The sequence below is a fragment of the Chaetodon auriga genome, chromosome 9, assembly GCF_051107435.1.
Source record: "Chaetodon auriga isolate fChaAug3 chromosome 9, fChaAug3.hap1, whole genome shotgun sequence".
In the NCBI taxonomy this organism is placed as follows: Eukaryota; Metazoa; Chordata; class Actinopteri; order Chaetodontiformes; family Chaetodontidae; genus Chaetodon; species Chaetodon auriga.
This window is the reverse complement of record NC_135082.1, coordinates 6,786,778-6,800,276: the sequence shown is the minus strand read 5'-3', so window position 1 is coordinate 6,800,276 and position 13,499 is coordinate 6,786,778. Positions and strand designations below refer to the sequence as shown.

At 40.7% G+C, this 13,499-nt stretch overlaps 2 protein-coding genes across 2 annotated transcripts; both read left to right on the top strand.

Moving 5' to 3' along the window:
• The first annotated feature begins 254 nt into the window (after positions 1-254).
• cenpu (centromere protein U) lies at positions 255-6,220 on the top strand. Its single transcript, XM_076739727.1, has 14 exons — positions 255-313; positions 1,006-1,060; positions 1,279-1,360; positions 1,941-2,157; positions 2,267-2,470; positions 3,187-3,271; positions 3,398-3,484; positions 3,603-3,693; positions 4,142-4,268; positions 4,569-4,647; positions 5,084-5,131; positions 5,442-5,503; positions 5,704-5,860; positions 6,101-6,220. Exons 1-14 carry the CDS (start codon positions 309-311, stop codon positions 6,197-6,199), a joined length of 1,398 nt encoding a protein of 465 aa, XP_076595842.1. The 5' UTR covers positions 255-308; the 3' UTR covers positions 6,200-6,220.
• A 361-nt stretch (positions 6,221-6,581) lies between these two features.
• Positions 6,582-12,396, top strand: LOC143326190 (caspase-3-like). Its single transcript, XM_076739726.1, has 7 exons — positions 6,582-6,687; positions 8,197-8,277; positions 9,431-9,588; positions 10,161-10,289; positions 10,757-10,932; positions 11,439-11,559; positions 11,694-12,396. Exons 2-7 carry the CDS (start codon positions 8,201-8,203, stop codon positions 11,933-11,935), a joined length of 903 nt encoding a protein of 300 aa, XP_076595841.1. The 5' UTR covers positions 6,582-6,687; positions 8,197-8,200; the 3' UTR covers positions 11,936-12,396.
• The last annotated feature ends 1,103 nt before the right edge of the window (positions 12,397-13,499 follow it).

The window sequence follows — 13,499 nt, the reverse complement described above, 5'->3', positions numbered from 1 at the left end:
AGGACCAACATTTAAGCGAAACTACTCGGGTATTTATGTATTTATTTATTTTTAGCAATCTTTCAGTGCAAATGTTTATTTTGAGTATAATGTGGCCATACTATATTGCAGTAAATCATTGTCTGAAATTAGTAATTATATTTAAAGAAGCTACTTGTAAGCTGTAACCTTTTCGCTGTAAATAAGTACCATCTCCACCCCTGTGTATGTGGATTGGTACAGTCCCAAAACTTGAAGCGTTTTGCGGGAAGCTGCTTCAGTTCTGAGCTCCGGACTGTTTACAAACTGACAAGCCATAGTTGCTCAAAATGAGGTGAGAAGCAATGTTACTAGTTAACGCTATTCGTTTAAAAGATAGCGAACATCCGAGCCGTATCTCTGTTACTCTGTCTTGTATTCTGGTAAAGTCACAAATTTCATTTGACGCTGGCTCAAAATCTTTGGAAATAACGTCCCCCTGCTTGTGTAACGATACTGGCTAATGTAATTGTAGCTAACCTTAACTTACACATTCAATATGAATAACAGTATAAGGTTAAATGATAATATACAGCTGGAGATGCTTTACAACTTGTTAAAGTGATTGGTACGGTTCGCATTGAGTAGCAAATGTTAATTTGGAAGAAAATGTGTGTGAAAAAAGCGGGCAGGCGAGCGGAAAAAATAATGGGCTTGCTCCTCTGAAGTGTTCTTTGATGGTGACAAAAAATAGCCAAATGGTAGAGGAGCTGTTACTTAGTCCAAAACTACTCTGTGACATTTGGAAGGAAATTAGCTTTGCAGTAAATACATGAATGTGCTATATTACTGAATAGAGTTTGGTTTGAGTTTAGCCACATAACAGCTGTGAGATTTGAGGTCAGCATCAAGCACTAGCCCGATGTTTTGATGGGGTGTCTGTGCCTCTTCAGCACCACAGTCATTTGGTGGGTGGTGTCACCTGGTGAAACAAGAAGTTGGGAGCCTGATGATGGATCACTGGGTCTGTCCTCTTTGTCTCCACAGTACCAAAAAGAGAAGAGGAGCCAAAATGCGCAAAGTACCACAAGATGAGAGCCAAGTGAGTCAGTCAATGGTCACTATAGTGTTTGCACTGATGAAAATTTGTTCTAATATTTTTTTTTTTAAAGGGATGAAAATCTATCAGCCCAAGAGGAGGGAATTTCCATGCAACACATTCATGTATATGTCTGGAATTGTGTTCCTACACATTGCTGTAAAATTAGCTCAATGGACACTAAATGATGGAATTTGTTTGTTGTCCTTGTTCAAATCCAGAAAGGTTCAGATCAGGTGGATGCTCCAGACCTGTCTGCTATAGAGAGAGCGAGCTTCCTGGAGGGACTGCAGCTCTGTCACGGTGAGTGTTTACACTGTAATGCTCTGTCTTTACCCACATCAGTCTCATTGTGTCTCTGATAGAACAGTAAAACATTCAAATTTAACACCTTAAAATAATCTAATGGCTTTTTCAAAAAGTGCTTCTGAAAGCCAAAGACACACACCCCAATAGGGTTGCTGAATCTTTACTGATGCAGCTGTATTCTGAAATTTCCCCTCGCGGGACAAATAAAGGAATATTGATTGATTGATTGATTGAACTATATGTTGTAAATGGAGGGTAGCACTATTCTAATATTTAATTGAATCAGTAAAATACCATGATACTATTAGAAATGTATTGATGATGCATTTGCCGTGTGTTTTCCATTCTCTTCCTAATCGTGTGTCACTGTTTTGACAAACTAAGCTCAGTCTGCATTATGTTACTGCAGCACTTGTTCAAGCAGATTTCATTGTCACTGGCAAACAGTTTTCTTTGTCTTCATTTTTGTATCTTTCAATGTTTTATTCTTTTTATTGATTTTTTATGTAGCTTGGCCTAGCATAGTGTCAAACCACCAGTCTTATGCTGACCAGAGAACTCTTGTGTGTCTTAGATAACCCTCTACACAGTACCGCCATGGAGGAAGATTTAAATGTCTTACAGGAAGAACAGACAAACAAAGGAAAAGCTGGGAGAAAAGACGTTGCTCAGACACTGAAGACTACTGTTAAACATAGTGGAGCTGCTGTGAAGAGGAAGGAGATGGAGAGGGGTGAAGAGAATGAGAAGAAGAGGGGGAGGAGAAGTGCTGGAGAGAAGGTCAAAGCCAGGTGAGGTCAAAGGAATGTGTTTGCTACTGTTACTTTCCCCTTTGATACCACTGCAGCCAGAGGAAAGCTGGTCTCTGTGAACTCCAACTGTTCTGTCTGTGTTGAACAGGCCTGAGACGGAAGGAGAAACTAAGAGAAAGAAGGGGGCACCTCAGGGGAAAAGAGGAGAGTTAGATGTGGAGAAGAAGAAATCGGACCCAAGCGCTGTCCTCCTGAAAAACAACCCATCGACTCCACCAGCCAGCAGGCTCAAACATTTGGTTGGGAAGAAACCATCCAAGAGGAGGAGTGCCGGACAGACGTCTGCAGCGAGGTGAGAGAGGTTGCTCTCCAGTCTAAGATGATATGTCATTCATCATGAGGTCATTGTGAATGCTTATCTCTGTGAAGACACGACGCAATAAAAAGTAATGGAAACACATTTCTTTTTTTGAACTTTTTTGAGAAGCATTGTTTAACATTTTGCTGCTTGTACATGATGGGTTTTTTTTAGAAATACATAGGTGAAAGACAAATTATGACAATTTTATCAGCACGGCCCAACATAACACACCACTTCACAATTGGCTTTGGAGACCCACACCAGAAACAGTTGCTGATGGGCTCTCAAGGATCAGGAAATGGTCACTGAAAAGTCTTGAATAAAAACAGATGAAAGCTGAGGAGAGGCTGTTTCCCTTCTTTGAAAGACAAACACAAGTGTAAAAATGTATATGTGCAAAATACAACAATTGCATTACAACCCATCAAAAGGAGTATTAATGTAAAATATCCAGTATAAGAGTTGTGATGAAATGCATCATGTTAGGGGAGTTTGGCAGCGCTTAGGGAAAAAAGTCAGTTGATAGGAGAGCTATTATGGTGCATAATAGTCTGGCTGTGGTTGCAAAGCCCTGCATTGTTTTATTCTGTTTGTTAATATCTCAGCCCTAAGTGCATCCTCTTTGCTGATGGACTTGACTGTAATGATGTATTGATGTTTGTGTCTTTCTGTCTTTTCATTTTTTTTCATCCCTCTCTGTCAACAAGGCCGGGGAAGAATCAGCAGATGAAGACAGACAAGAAGAGAAAGAGTGAATCAGGAAGCGGAATGTCAAGTGACCAACAGTCACATGTAAGAAACTGAATAATGTTGTCTCCAGTTACAGAGATAATGGCAGGTATACCACAGTGTCATGATGAAAGCAAAGAGACTGTACATATGCTGATTCATTGTTATGCTGTGTTTTTTCTCTTCCAGGAGGAATCTGATACTGGCATGACCCAGCAGAAACGCAAGAGAGTCCAGTCTCCTGATGAGGAGATGGTGGACGAGGACATGAGTTCGGTATGGACTAACTTCAGCAGACTGCTGTAGCTGGGAGCAAAGCATCCACAAGAATGTGGCCTAAATTGTGACTTTCACTTAATTTGTATTGACCTTTTTCTTTATGTCATCTATTCAGAATCAAAGTCCAAAGAAGGCCAAGGTGTATAGTTTGGACAAAACCAGCAAGTCTTCATCCATTAGGTCTAAATCCAGAAAGTCTTCATCAGGTAAGGGAAAAGAGCACGAGGCAAGCATCAGTTGAGACTTCTGGCTGAACTGCAAACTTAATCATCACTGTATCCTTCAAAATGAAATTTCAGATTTCATGTTTCAACCACTTTTAAAGGAATATTTTGACATTTTGGCAAATTTGCTGCTGCTTTTTTACAGATAGGTAAAACATCAATATTACTCTCATGTCTGTGCTACAATACGAAGTCAGGAGACAGTTTGGTTAGCTTAGCATAAAGACTGGATACAAGGGGAAACAGTATAAAAAATATATGTGTATGCATGTATGTATATAGTCAGTCAGGCTAGCTGCTTCCCCCCTTTCCAGTCTTTATGCTAACTATCTCCTGGTGTAAACTCCTGCATTTCTTAGGTTGTTTTAACATATTTTTTACTGTTCTTCACAAAACTTGAACCATGAAAACCTACTTCTTCCACCTGAAGGCAGTGCATCTGCAGAGGCAGACAAGATCAACGCCGATACAGAGAGGAGGAGGAGACGTGGTCGTCGGGGAGAAACACAGTTCGACGTGGTTCTGGATTCCTTCCTTGACTTCTGTCAACAGTACAGGTAAACCAAGCCAGTAACACTTGTACTGAGGGTGCAAATCATATACTTAAGTAATGACTTAGTCCTCATAATAGGTCATCATTAAGGATTGTGAATTCAAAGTTACTTCATATTCGCTCCTTCACTCACTCCTGTTTTTTTAAATCAAACTGGTCATTGAATGCATGTAACATTTACATAGTAAATGAGCATCAGTCAGCTCACCCTTACATATCATATCACCATGTAATAACTACTTACAGTCACAGTTTTGATCAGTGTGAGGTGGTTACGGTGTTTGTGTATGTGTTTATTTTTCAGCGAGTCTGTGGAGTCTAACGCTGTCAAACAGTCCATCGAATCTTTCTCCTCCAATGTGAAAGAGCAACTCTTGGAAAAGGTCAGACTTTCCAAATTCTGTTCAATTTGTGAGGAGCTGAAGAAGTGGAAGCAAAAGAGCAGCTGGAGTCTGTAGTTTGTGAGATGTTTTCACTTGACATTTAGAGGTTTGGGCTTATTTTGTTCACCTGGAAAAAAGTATCACCACAAACTCAACTAAAGCAATAGGCCTCTGAGAGAATAGTCCACGATTCCAACCACATTTTTAGACCATTTTGTTGTTCACACAAGAATTTGTTAAACAGATTTGACTATACAGGAGAAACTGTTACAAAGAAATTATAGTTGTTAAGTGTTTCTCCTAAAAATAAGCCCCTGAGACACTGGAGTGAAATAAATCAAGTCCATAGTAAATGTGATCATACATATTATAATGTATTCATCAAAATGATATTAATATCAAACATGCATGTTCTCTGGTGTGTTTTCTCTTCCAGATCTCTTCTCACAAGGAGTTCAGGGCTCTAAAAAAAGAAAATGCCAAGGTAACTATGGAAACCAGCTTTTAGCCATGCCGGCGGTGTGACTCGAGGCATGGCTGTGTTGGTTGGTCAGTGTGCCACTAATAACATTCGCATTATCCTGCACTTTGTGTTTAGCACTAAGAAGCAAATGTTAGCTTGCTAACCTGCTAAACAATAGCGTTGAACATGTAAACACAGTACCTGTTAATCAGCCTCACAGAGCCACGAGCATGGCCATAGACTGTTGGTCTTGTTACAGATGAAAGGTTTGACGGCAGCGTGTATTAATTGGGCCTTCTGTTTTATTGGTGTTTGTGTCTGTGTGTTTCAGGTGGCATCTTTGATCCGGACAAAGACACAGAGACTGTTGGATGCTAAATATGAGCTAACGAGGTGAGAGGCAGCTCAGAGGAACAAACTTATCAGCCTTTAATTCCACAAACTCGTGTTACTGTAAAGGTGTAGTGTCGGTAAACTAAAAGGCACAACAGCTGTCTTTTCATTGTAAAAAACCCCATCATTATTACTCCTCATTACTTACAACTTCCTATTAGTGTTGTTTACATCCAAGTCCTCATGATATGTTTGGCCAGGGCTGAGAGGAAGGCATGGTTACTGCAAAAGGAGAAAGCTGAACTCAAAGTCAGATTAGCTGATCTGAGACGAGGCCGAGCCTTTCTGCACGACATCAGTGAGCTCAACAGGCAGTACCTGGAATTCCGACACAAGCACCCCAGAGAGCAAGAGACGGTATCAACACACACACACACACACACACACACACACACACACACACACACACACACACTGATGATGTTAATACTGAAATAGAAATGATGACCTGAATACTGTCTGGTTATTTGTGTGTGTCAGCTTTACCAATACAGTCTTTAACTTACTGGAGTTTTACTGGACAGCTGATGCTTTTGAAGACTTTCAAAAAAGCTCTGATGGTCACACACCCACCTTTCCTCTCCCCCTTCCATCCAGTATGGGGCGTCTAGCTTGCCAGCTCTACTATTGGAGACCAAATATATCCAACCTGCAGTGCATCAACTGGGAGGGAAAAGGGACCTGAAAAAAGACTGAAGAAGAATGGGAAGTGCAAAGAGTAAATATTATGAGCAATAGTAAGACTGCTGGAAGTGTTTTAAATACTGTCAACATAATAAATTCCAAAAATAACGTTTCTTTTTGTGTTTTTTGTGTTTGACATAAGAATATAGAAAATTGTATTTGAAGGTGATGTTGTATGCTTTCCTGAGTGTGAGTAAACTGTAAAGTAATTATAAAACACATGTATTATGTATTTGTTAAAAAGTGTTTTCAGTCTTTAAATTCTTCTAACGTGTACTCACACGCCGAGGTATTGATAGTGACAGTTTTACAAGCCAATCAACTGCTCCTTTAGGACAAGGTGCGCCCGACCGCTTTCGGGTTCTCCCGCCCACATAGAGAGCGGCGTTCCTGATTGGCTGAGAGTTTCTGGCCAGTGTATTATACAGTTTGACGTTCCCTTGTAGTATCCGGACGAAGGGCTGGAACCGTACATATCCACCACTGTGTCATAGATAAAGGTACGTTTATTTTGAATTTATTATTATTATTATTCACACGTGAGTTGAGACGAAATATGACTGTCATGTCAGTTGCAGGTACCAGGACGTGACAACCAGCGGTCGTTTGCTTTAGGTTACTAGTGTTGTTAACTATCAGCTGACAGATGGGTTTTCACATATCAGTCAGAAGTTGGAGGTACTTATGACTTCAGTCAGAGTTTAAAACTTTAATATGTTTGGCCCAAAATTATTTACCCAGTCTGTCATGACATATATTACCCGTTTCTTGGATGTTGTCAGCTCGTATTCGCAAGTCACAGTAGCTTTATCGTTACTTCCTGAAGGAGGATACTACACTTGGATTCGTTTTGAATACATGGCGGGATGTAAGATACTTGAACATTACAGCTCAGTGCGCCGAGCTTTGAACATATGTTCCCATTATTCTCCTCCACAGAAAACAGCGTTTATTAACGTGTTATGTAATTAAACTTCAAAAACTAAATGTAAAACTCTCTATATGATAGAAACTGTGACTTGTGTCTATTCAGAACACTTCAGGGGTCATTTTCCCTTTTTCCGGACATGTCGGCTGATAAGAAAAGCCGTAAATAATTTCCTGTTTTGTCAATGGAGTTTCGCTATGAGCCGCGTCCTGTGTTGGATGTTCGTTACACTCGAACGTTTTGTTTATTATGGGATTTATACTGATACATTAAAGCTATGTTATGATGTAATATTGCTATAATATTATATATTATGGGATATATATGTATGCTCAGCTCCCTTCCTTCATCAATGAGCCTAACCACACTGAGCACAGTGTGTACTGGGAGGAAGACGCAGTCTGGTTCCTGTGGTCAGGTTGAAACCGTCAGGGGTTCACTGGGTTCCGGTTAAGACGGCATCCTGTGCCCTAAAAGACTCAGAGTTTTTGCGTTCTGCTGACTCACTATCAGTGGATCACCTCAAATGTTCTTTAAAAATCGTTAAATGTAAATCATACAGTGCATTTAAAGGGTTAGTTCACCTAAATTACCAAATAATGATAAAACGCTGAATGAAACTGTTCTGGTTATTCTGGGTAAACACCACACACCTAACTGTCAGTAGTTTACACAGGAATTACTATTCTTCTACCAAAGAAAAAGTCCCTGTGTTGGATGAGGTACAACTTGTGGTGAGTGAGAAAATGTTTGAATGATGATGTGAAGAAACCCTATAAAGGACGAGCTAAGTCCCAATAAATATAGCAGTGTTTTCTAGAAGAGAAGAGATCGACCACCTCGCCCGAAACAAAGGCCACCACCCTTAAAATACAATTACAGTCGTGAATTGTGAAGTTGCTTTGGCCGGTATGAGAAAAGATTATTTTTAAATAGAATTGAAAGTGATGAACCCTGCACAAGCTTTGCCAGACTGCAAGAATACCAGGAACTGGAGGAGAAAGGTAGATGTAAATCTACAAACTGGTTGGTGTTTTTTCTGCTGCTCACACCACTCTGTCCTGTGCATTCTTATCTGCAGGAAGATGGCTGAGTTTCCTGGTGATGGCGACGTGCAGGGGCAGGGGGATACAGTGGATGCCTTAAAATTTTTTTCAAAGAAGTAAGTACTGTCAACTGATGACTATTTAACTGACCTATGGTATACAGCTGAACCTGTGTGTTCTGTCCACTGAGAATAAGGCCATTACAGGCCCTGCACACCTGCACAGGTGTTTGCACTTATCTGGCTGATTAGACATTTTTTTGAAGGAGGGCAGAGCTATGCTGTGCATTATATGAGGTCACTGGACTCTGCACCAATAAGAAAGATAAAGGTGTAGTGTGCACCTGAAAACAGATTAAACTCAAGTGTAAAACTCCCAAGTTTCATCTTTTACTTGTTTTCTAATTCACCATCTAGTTAGAAATTTGAGTTAATTTTAGGCCTGAACACCGAATTTCTTCATTTATGAGAAAGATTTTTCTTTCCACACTCTGTCATTTCCCCCATTAACTTTCATTATGGACACAGTTAAAGTCAGAGAGGAGAGTCTGTCCATGGTTTCCATTAAGTCACATGTGAGGCTCATAATACCTCATAATACCTGATCAGGTTTGATATAAGTTACATCATTTCAATGTCCCTGAACCATTTAGCCTGATTATTACTATACTATACTGTTACATACTGGATATTTTCCAGTGTTCAAGAGACGCCATAATCATATTCTGGGAAATGAAATAATGATTTCACATTCAGAATATCAGTAAATACAGATGCAAATAATGAATAAATAATATAAAGCTGTTCTGCCAGTAGAACTGGTTCCTGTGCATCTGAGCAGGACTCAGTACACAGTATAAATACAGAAAGCAGGTTGCATTCATGTGCTGCCGTCACCAGAAACTGATGACCACATATTCTCAAAAAGCTGAATGGCCACCCAAGTAGATGCAACAGATGTGGAAATGCTAAATTACACAAGAAAGATAGAAAAGAAAGAAAAATCTGCCACACGCTTTGGTTCAGGTTATGTATACATTTATAATACCACTACTACTGCTTTGACACATCACCCTGTGTCATGAGATACTCCAAAAACCATCAGGTCTTCTACATGTGTGATGTGTGCGATTGTGTGGAGACTGTGGTTTAACAAGCCCCTCAGGTTGAGTTGCCACTGTGCTGTTTAAGTGTGATGATGCTAAACAAGTTCCTCGAGTTTCACATAATTTCTAAGTGTGTGTGCATGTATGTGTGTGTGAACAATCAGGTCGAATGCAGGGCCCACAGGCAGTGGTAAGATTGCAGAGGAAATGGACTCTGCCCCCGTCAGCGACAGTAAAGCAGACCCTTACCGCTATAAGATGGACTACCCCTGCCTCGGAACCTGTCTGATTATCAACAACAAGAACTTTCACAGAAGCACACGTAAACACACCCGTTCAACAAGACACACACACACGCACACACAAACAAAATATATTCTCGTGAGTGTCACCCAGTTGTAGCAGATGTCTAAAACCATTAGTTATGCATGAGTTCTACAGTAATTGGCCGCAGGTGATAAAAAGGACAAGAGCTCCAAGCAGATAATGTTCTCCACATTTCGTACATTCCTGCTCCTAGTGTTTGGTGTGGTGAGTGTGTAGCTGCACCAGTGGAGAGGTGGTATGCTTGCAGAGGAGAAGCTCTGAATAACACCTGTGACAGATGAAGTCGAGCTTTTATTCTGAAAGACAGTTTGACAAGTCACAGTAGGCAAATCAGAGGTGTGAATATTAGATTAGACGAGTCTAGCTGCTAAACTCTCTGCTCTCTTGGGTCTACATAATAAAGCCCCAGTATTAGTTGTGCAAAGTTTCACAAACAGGATGTGTGAGTTCACTTTATGTAGCATGAATGTTAGGCTCAGTGCTCAGGAGCTCACGTCCCTGCTCTTTGGCCTATGACATAGATTGAAAGTCTGCTACATGTCCGCTTGTGTTTGTGTTTCTCTCCAGAGATGAGTGCTCGTAATGGGACGGATGTTGATGCCGCCAATGCTGTGAAGACCTTCTCCAGTCTGGGTTATAAGATTAAATTTGTCAATGATCAGACTGTGGAACAGATGAAACGACTGATGTTAAGCGGTAACAGAAACTCCAGTTTTTCATTCATTCATTCACAAAGAAGAACCCTTTCCATCCTCTCACACTTTCATGTTGAATCAGTTTGTCAGCTGACTGAACAAACACTGTGTTCACCGTCATGTTAGCGTCTCATTTAAATGGTCCGGTGTTGTTACTCAGTGATTATTAGGTGAAATTTGCCTCATTTGCTCACCACAGCAGCAACCACTAGATGGCAGTGTCTCGGAGTGTTTCCCTTTCAATTCCTGAACACACTCATTAACTTTAATGAGTTTTGGGAAGTGTTGAATAGTCATCCATGCTAGACTTGTAGATTCTTGCAGTGTGAGAACTAAAACTGCAAATGCTAAAATACCAGCACTGCCCTCAGGATGCTATGTTGCCCAACATTTAACATGAGAGAAGAAAATGTGTCTAGACTGGTCATGTCACTCTGTCTTGTTGTCTATACTTGTGTGTGTCTCTAGTATCCCAGGAGGACCACAGCAGAAGTGCATCATTTGTGTGTGTGTTGCTAAGTCACGGAGATGAGGGGGTGATATATGGAACTGACGGCCCAGAGGAGTTTGAAAACCTGACTAGATACTTTAAAGGAGATCGCTGCAAGAGTCTGGTGGGGAAACCGAAACTCTTTTTCATACAGGTTATTACACATATGCACGCTACCACATTCACACACACACACACACACACACACACACACACACACACACACACACACTGGACTCATATGTGCAAGGTTTGTTAGAGTGTTTGCAAACGGACTCTCAGTCAGACTCAGAGTCAGGTTCATTGCCAAGTGGGTTTTCTCATACAAAGAATTTGCCTTGGTGTTTTAGTTCATAGCAATAAAGTCAGAGAAAATTAGGCCTGAAAATTAGAGAATGTGCAAAACATTGACTCAACAGGAAAATGTTGATGGGGTGCCAAGGTTTGAATAAAAGAAATTCTGGTCTCACTGTGACACCATCAGAGATGTGGCTCCAGTGAAATGTGTCTCTCTTGAGGTAGAATGGACTTTAACAACAACCACTGCTGGTTGTTAAAGTGGCTTTTATACCACCTTTCCTGTCTACAGTCTCCGTACAGCCATGAAACACTATCACAGTCAATGCTCGTACATATACCTGCATTTTCTGTCTTTTTCAGGCGTGCCGTGGCTCAGACCTGGATGGCGGAATCCTCATCGAGACTGACAGTGTAGCAGAGCAAACATCGGAGAGGATTCCAGTGGAAGCAGATTTCCTGTATGCTTATTCCACAGCTCCAGGTGACTGATAGCCTTTCCACAAAGCTGCATTACATTCATGAAATGAGACATGGATAACGGCCTATAAATCTGACACCCACTGTGTCACCGTGCACCTTTTCCTCAGAGCATTAACACGGTAAATTGTCCTGCAGGCTACTACTCATGGAGAAACACATCCAACGGCTCCTGGTTCATGCAGTCTTTGTGTGAGATGCTGCAGCGTTTCAGCGGAGAGCTGGAGCTGATGCAGATCATGACCCGAGTCAACCGCAAGGTGGCGCTCTGCTTTGAGTCTTCTTCCAGCCTACCTGGATTCAGTGGGAAGAAGCAGATCCCCTGTATTGTGTCAATGTTGACGAAAGACTGCTACTTTCCTGCCCCGGCCAAGTGCTAAAGTTTTGGGATTTATTGCATAATTCATGTGAAACAAGACAATGTTAGTTTTAATCTGACTACCAAGAGAACCCAAATATCAAAGAGTCTTGGGACCATTTCCAGGGATGCATTTTCAGTAAGCCTGTTAGCGTGGACTTTACTGCATATGGAGTTACTACACAAACCTATTACTGTTTATTTCTAGCATAAACAGTTAGTTTACCACATACAACTTCTCTGTTTTTTACCATAAATAATAAATGCACACACACAAATAGATCACTGTGACTGTGACCTTAGAGTTTTTAAAGCTTGTGAGTCTCCAGTCTGAGTCTCATCCAAAGTATTCGACCATGAAAAGGCTTTTGGAACTGATCACTGTCTCTGATAGTGTGTATGTAGCTGTGTGATGATTGTAAATCTACCAATAAAATAATATTACAGCTAACATAATAAATATGAATACTGATGTGCAGTTTCCAGAACATGTCTTTCCTTTTTCATGTGATCGTGGATCTAGGTGTTATAGTTCTTCATTTTTTATACTTCTACATTATATATATTCAAAGTACAAGTTCATTTGTGAAACATGGTGTGCTCTGAAGTTCGCCTGCACACTGCCTCAACCTGTTTGCCAGAGCCATGATTCCAGCCAATCACGGAAATAAAGCAGGCCATTTCTGATTGGCTGTTTTTGTCTCCAATCCGATCATGAGAGTTATCAGTCGCTAAGAGAATGGCAGCTTGATCAAGCTGTTGTGGAGGTTATTGTTGTGCACTGTAGGGGGATGACAGCAAACACAGAAATGGATTTATTGGGCAAATATTTTTTTTGTTCGCTCAAATTATTCTTTGCAATGTTTCTACAACACATAATTCATGTGCTCAGGAAAAGTTTTTCAGAATGTCCCATCGCAACTCAGGAGTTGACACAAATGTAACTCCATCAGGTCATGCAAGATAGGTTAAAAAAAACTTATGATTTACTGTTTCACAACTGTTTCTTTGCCAAAGGCTATAAGTCTCTGCCAGTCTGCTGCTGCTTCAGAGATGCTGGAGGCAGTGTGAGAAAATGTGTTTTTGTCCATGGAGCTCCTGAATCTGACAGTGATAATGGCTGAACGACCTGTTGTTGCATAATTATGACAATCTCCGATAAGCCTCAGATAGTTGGGTCAAGCAACAGAAACTGCATTCTTTTCAGGTTTGTATGTAAGCCCTCACTTAATGTGAGCAACTCTTCTTCCCACTGAACAAACATTTTTGAAAACATACAGGTCCCTTAGCCTCTTCTTTTTTTTTCTTATAGTAACCTGAAGCTTACTTTTACTGACTTGTGGAGAATTTCTGCACCAGAAGGTGGCAGCATAATCAAAGTTGCATTGAACTGAAGCCTTTTTTTTTTTTTCATGTTGCCTCTTTCAGGGCTGCTTTCCTGGTCAGCATTTAGTCCACTGACAAACAGCGGCCTGGAGTTTAAAGAGTCTATAATGGCTTACTATTCACAGTGCGTCAAAGGTTTGACTGTCATTGAGCCTGCTCTTTTTTTTTCTATAAAAAAAAAAAAAGATGGCTTAATTTCA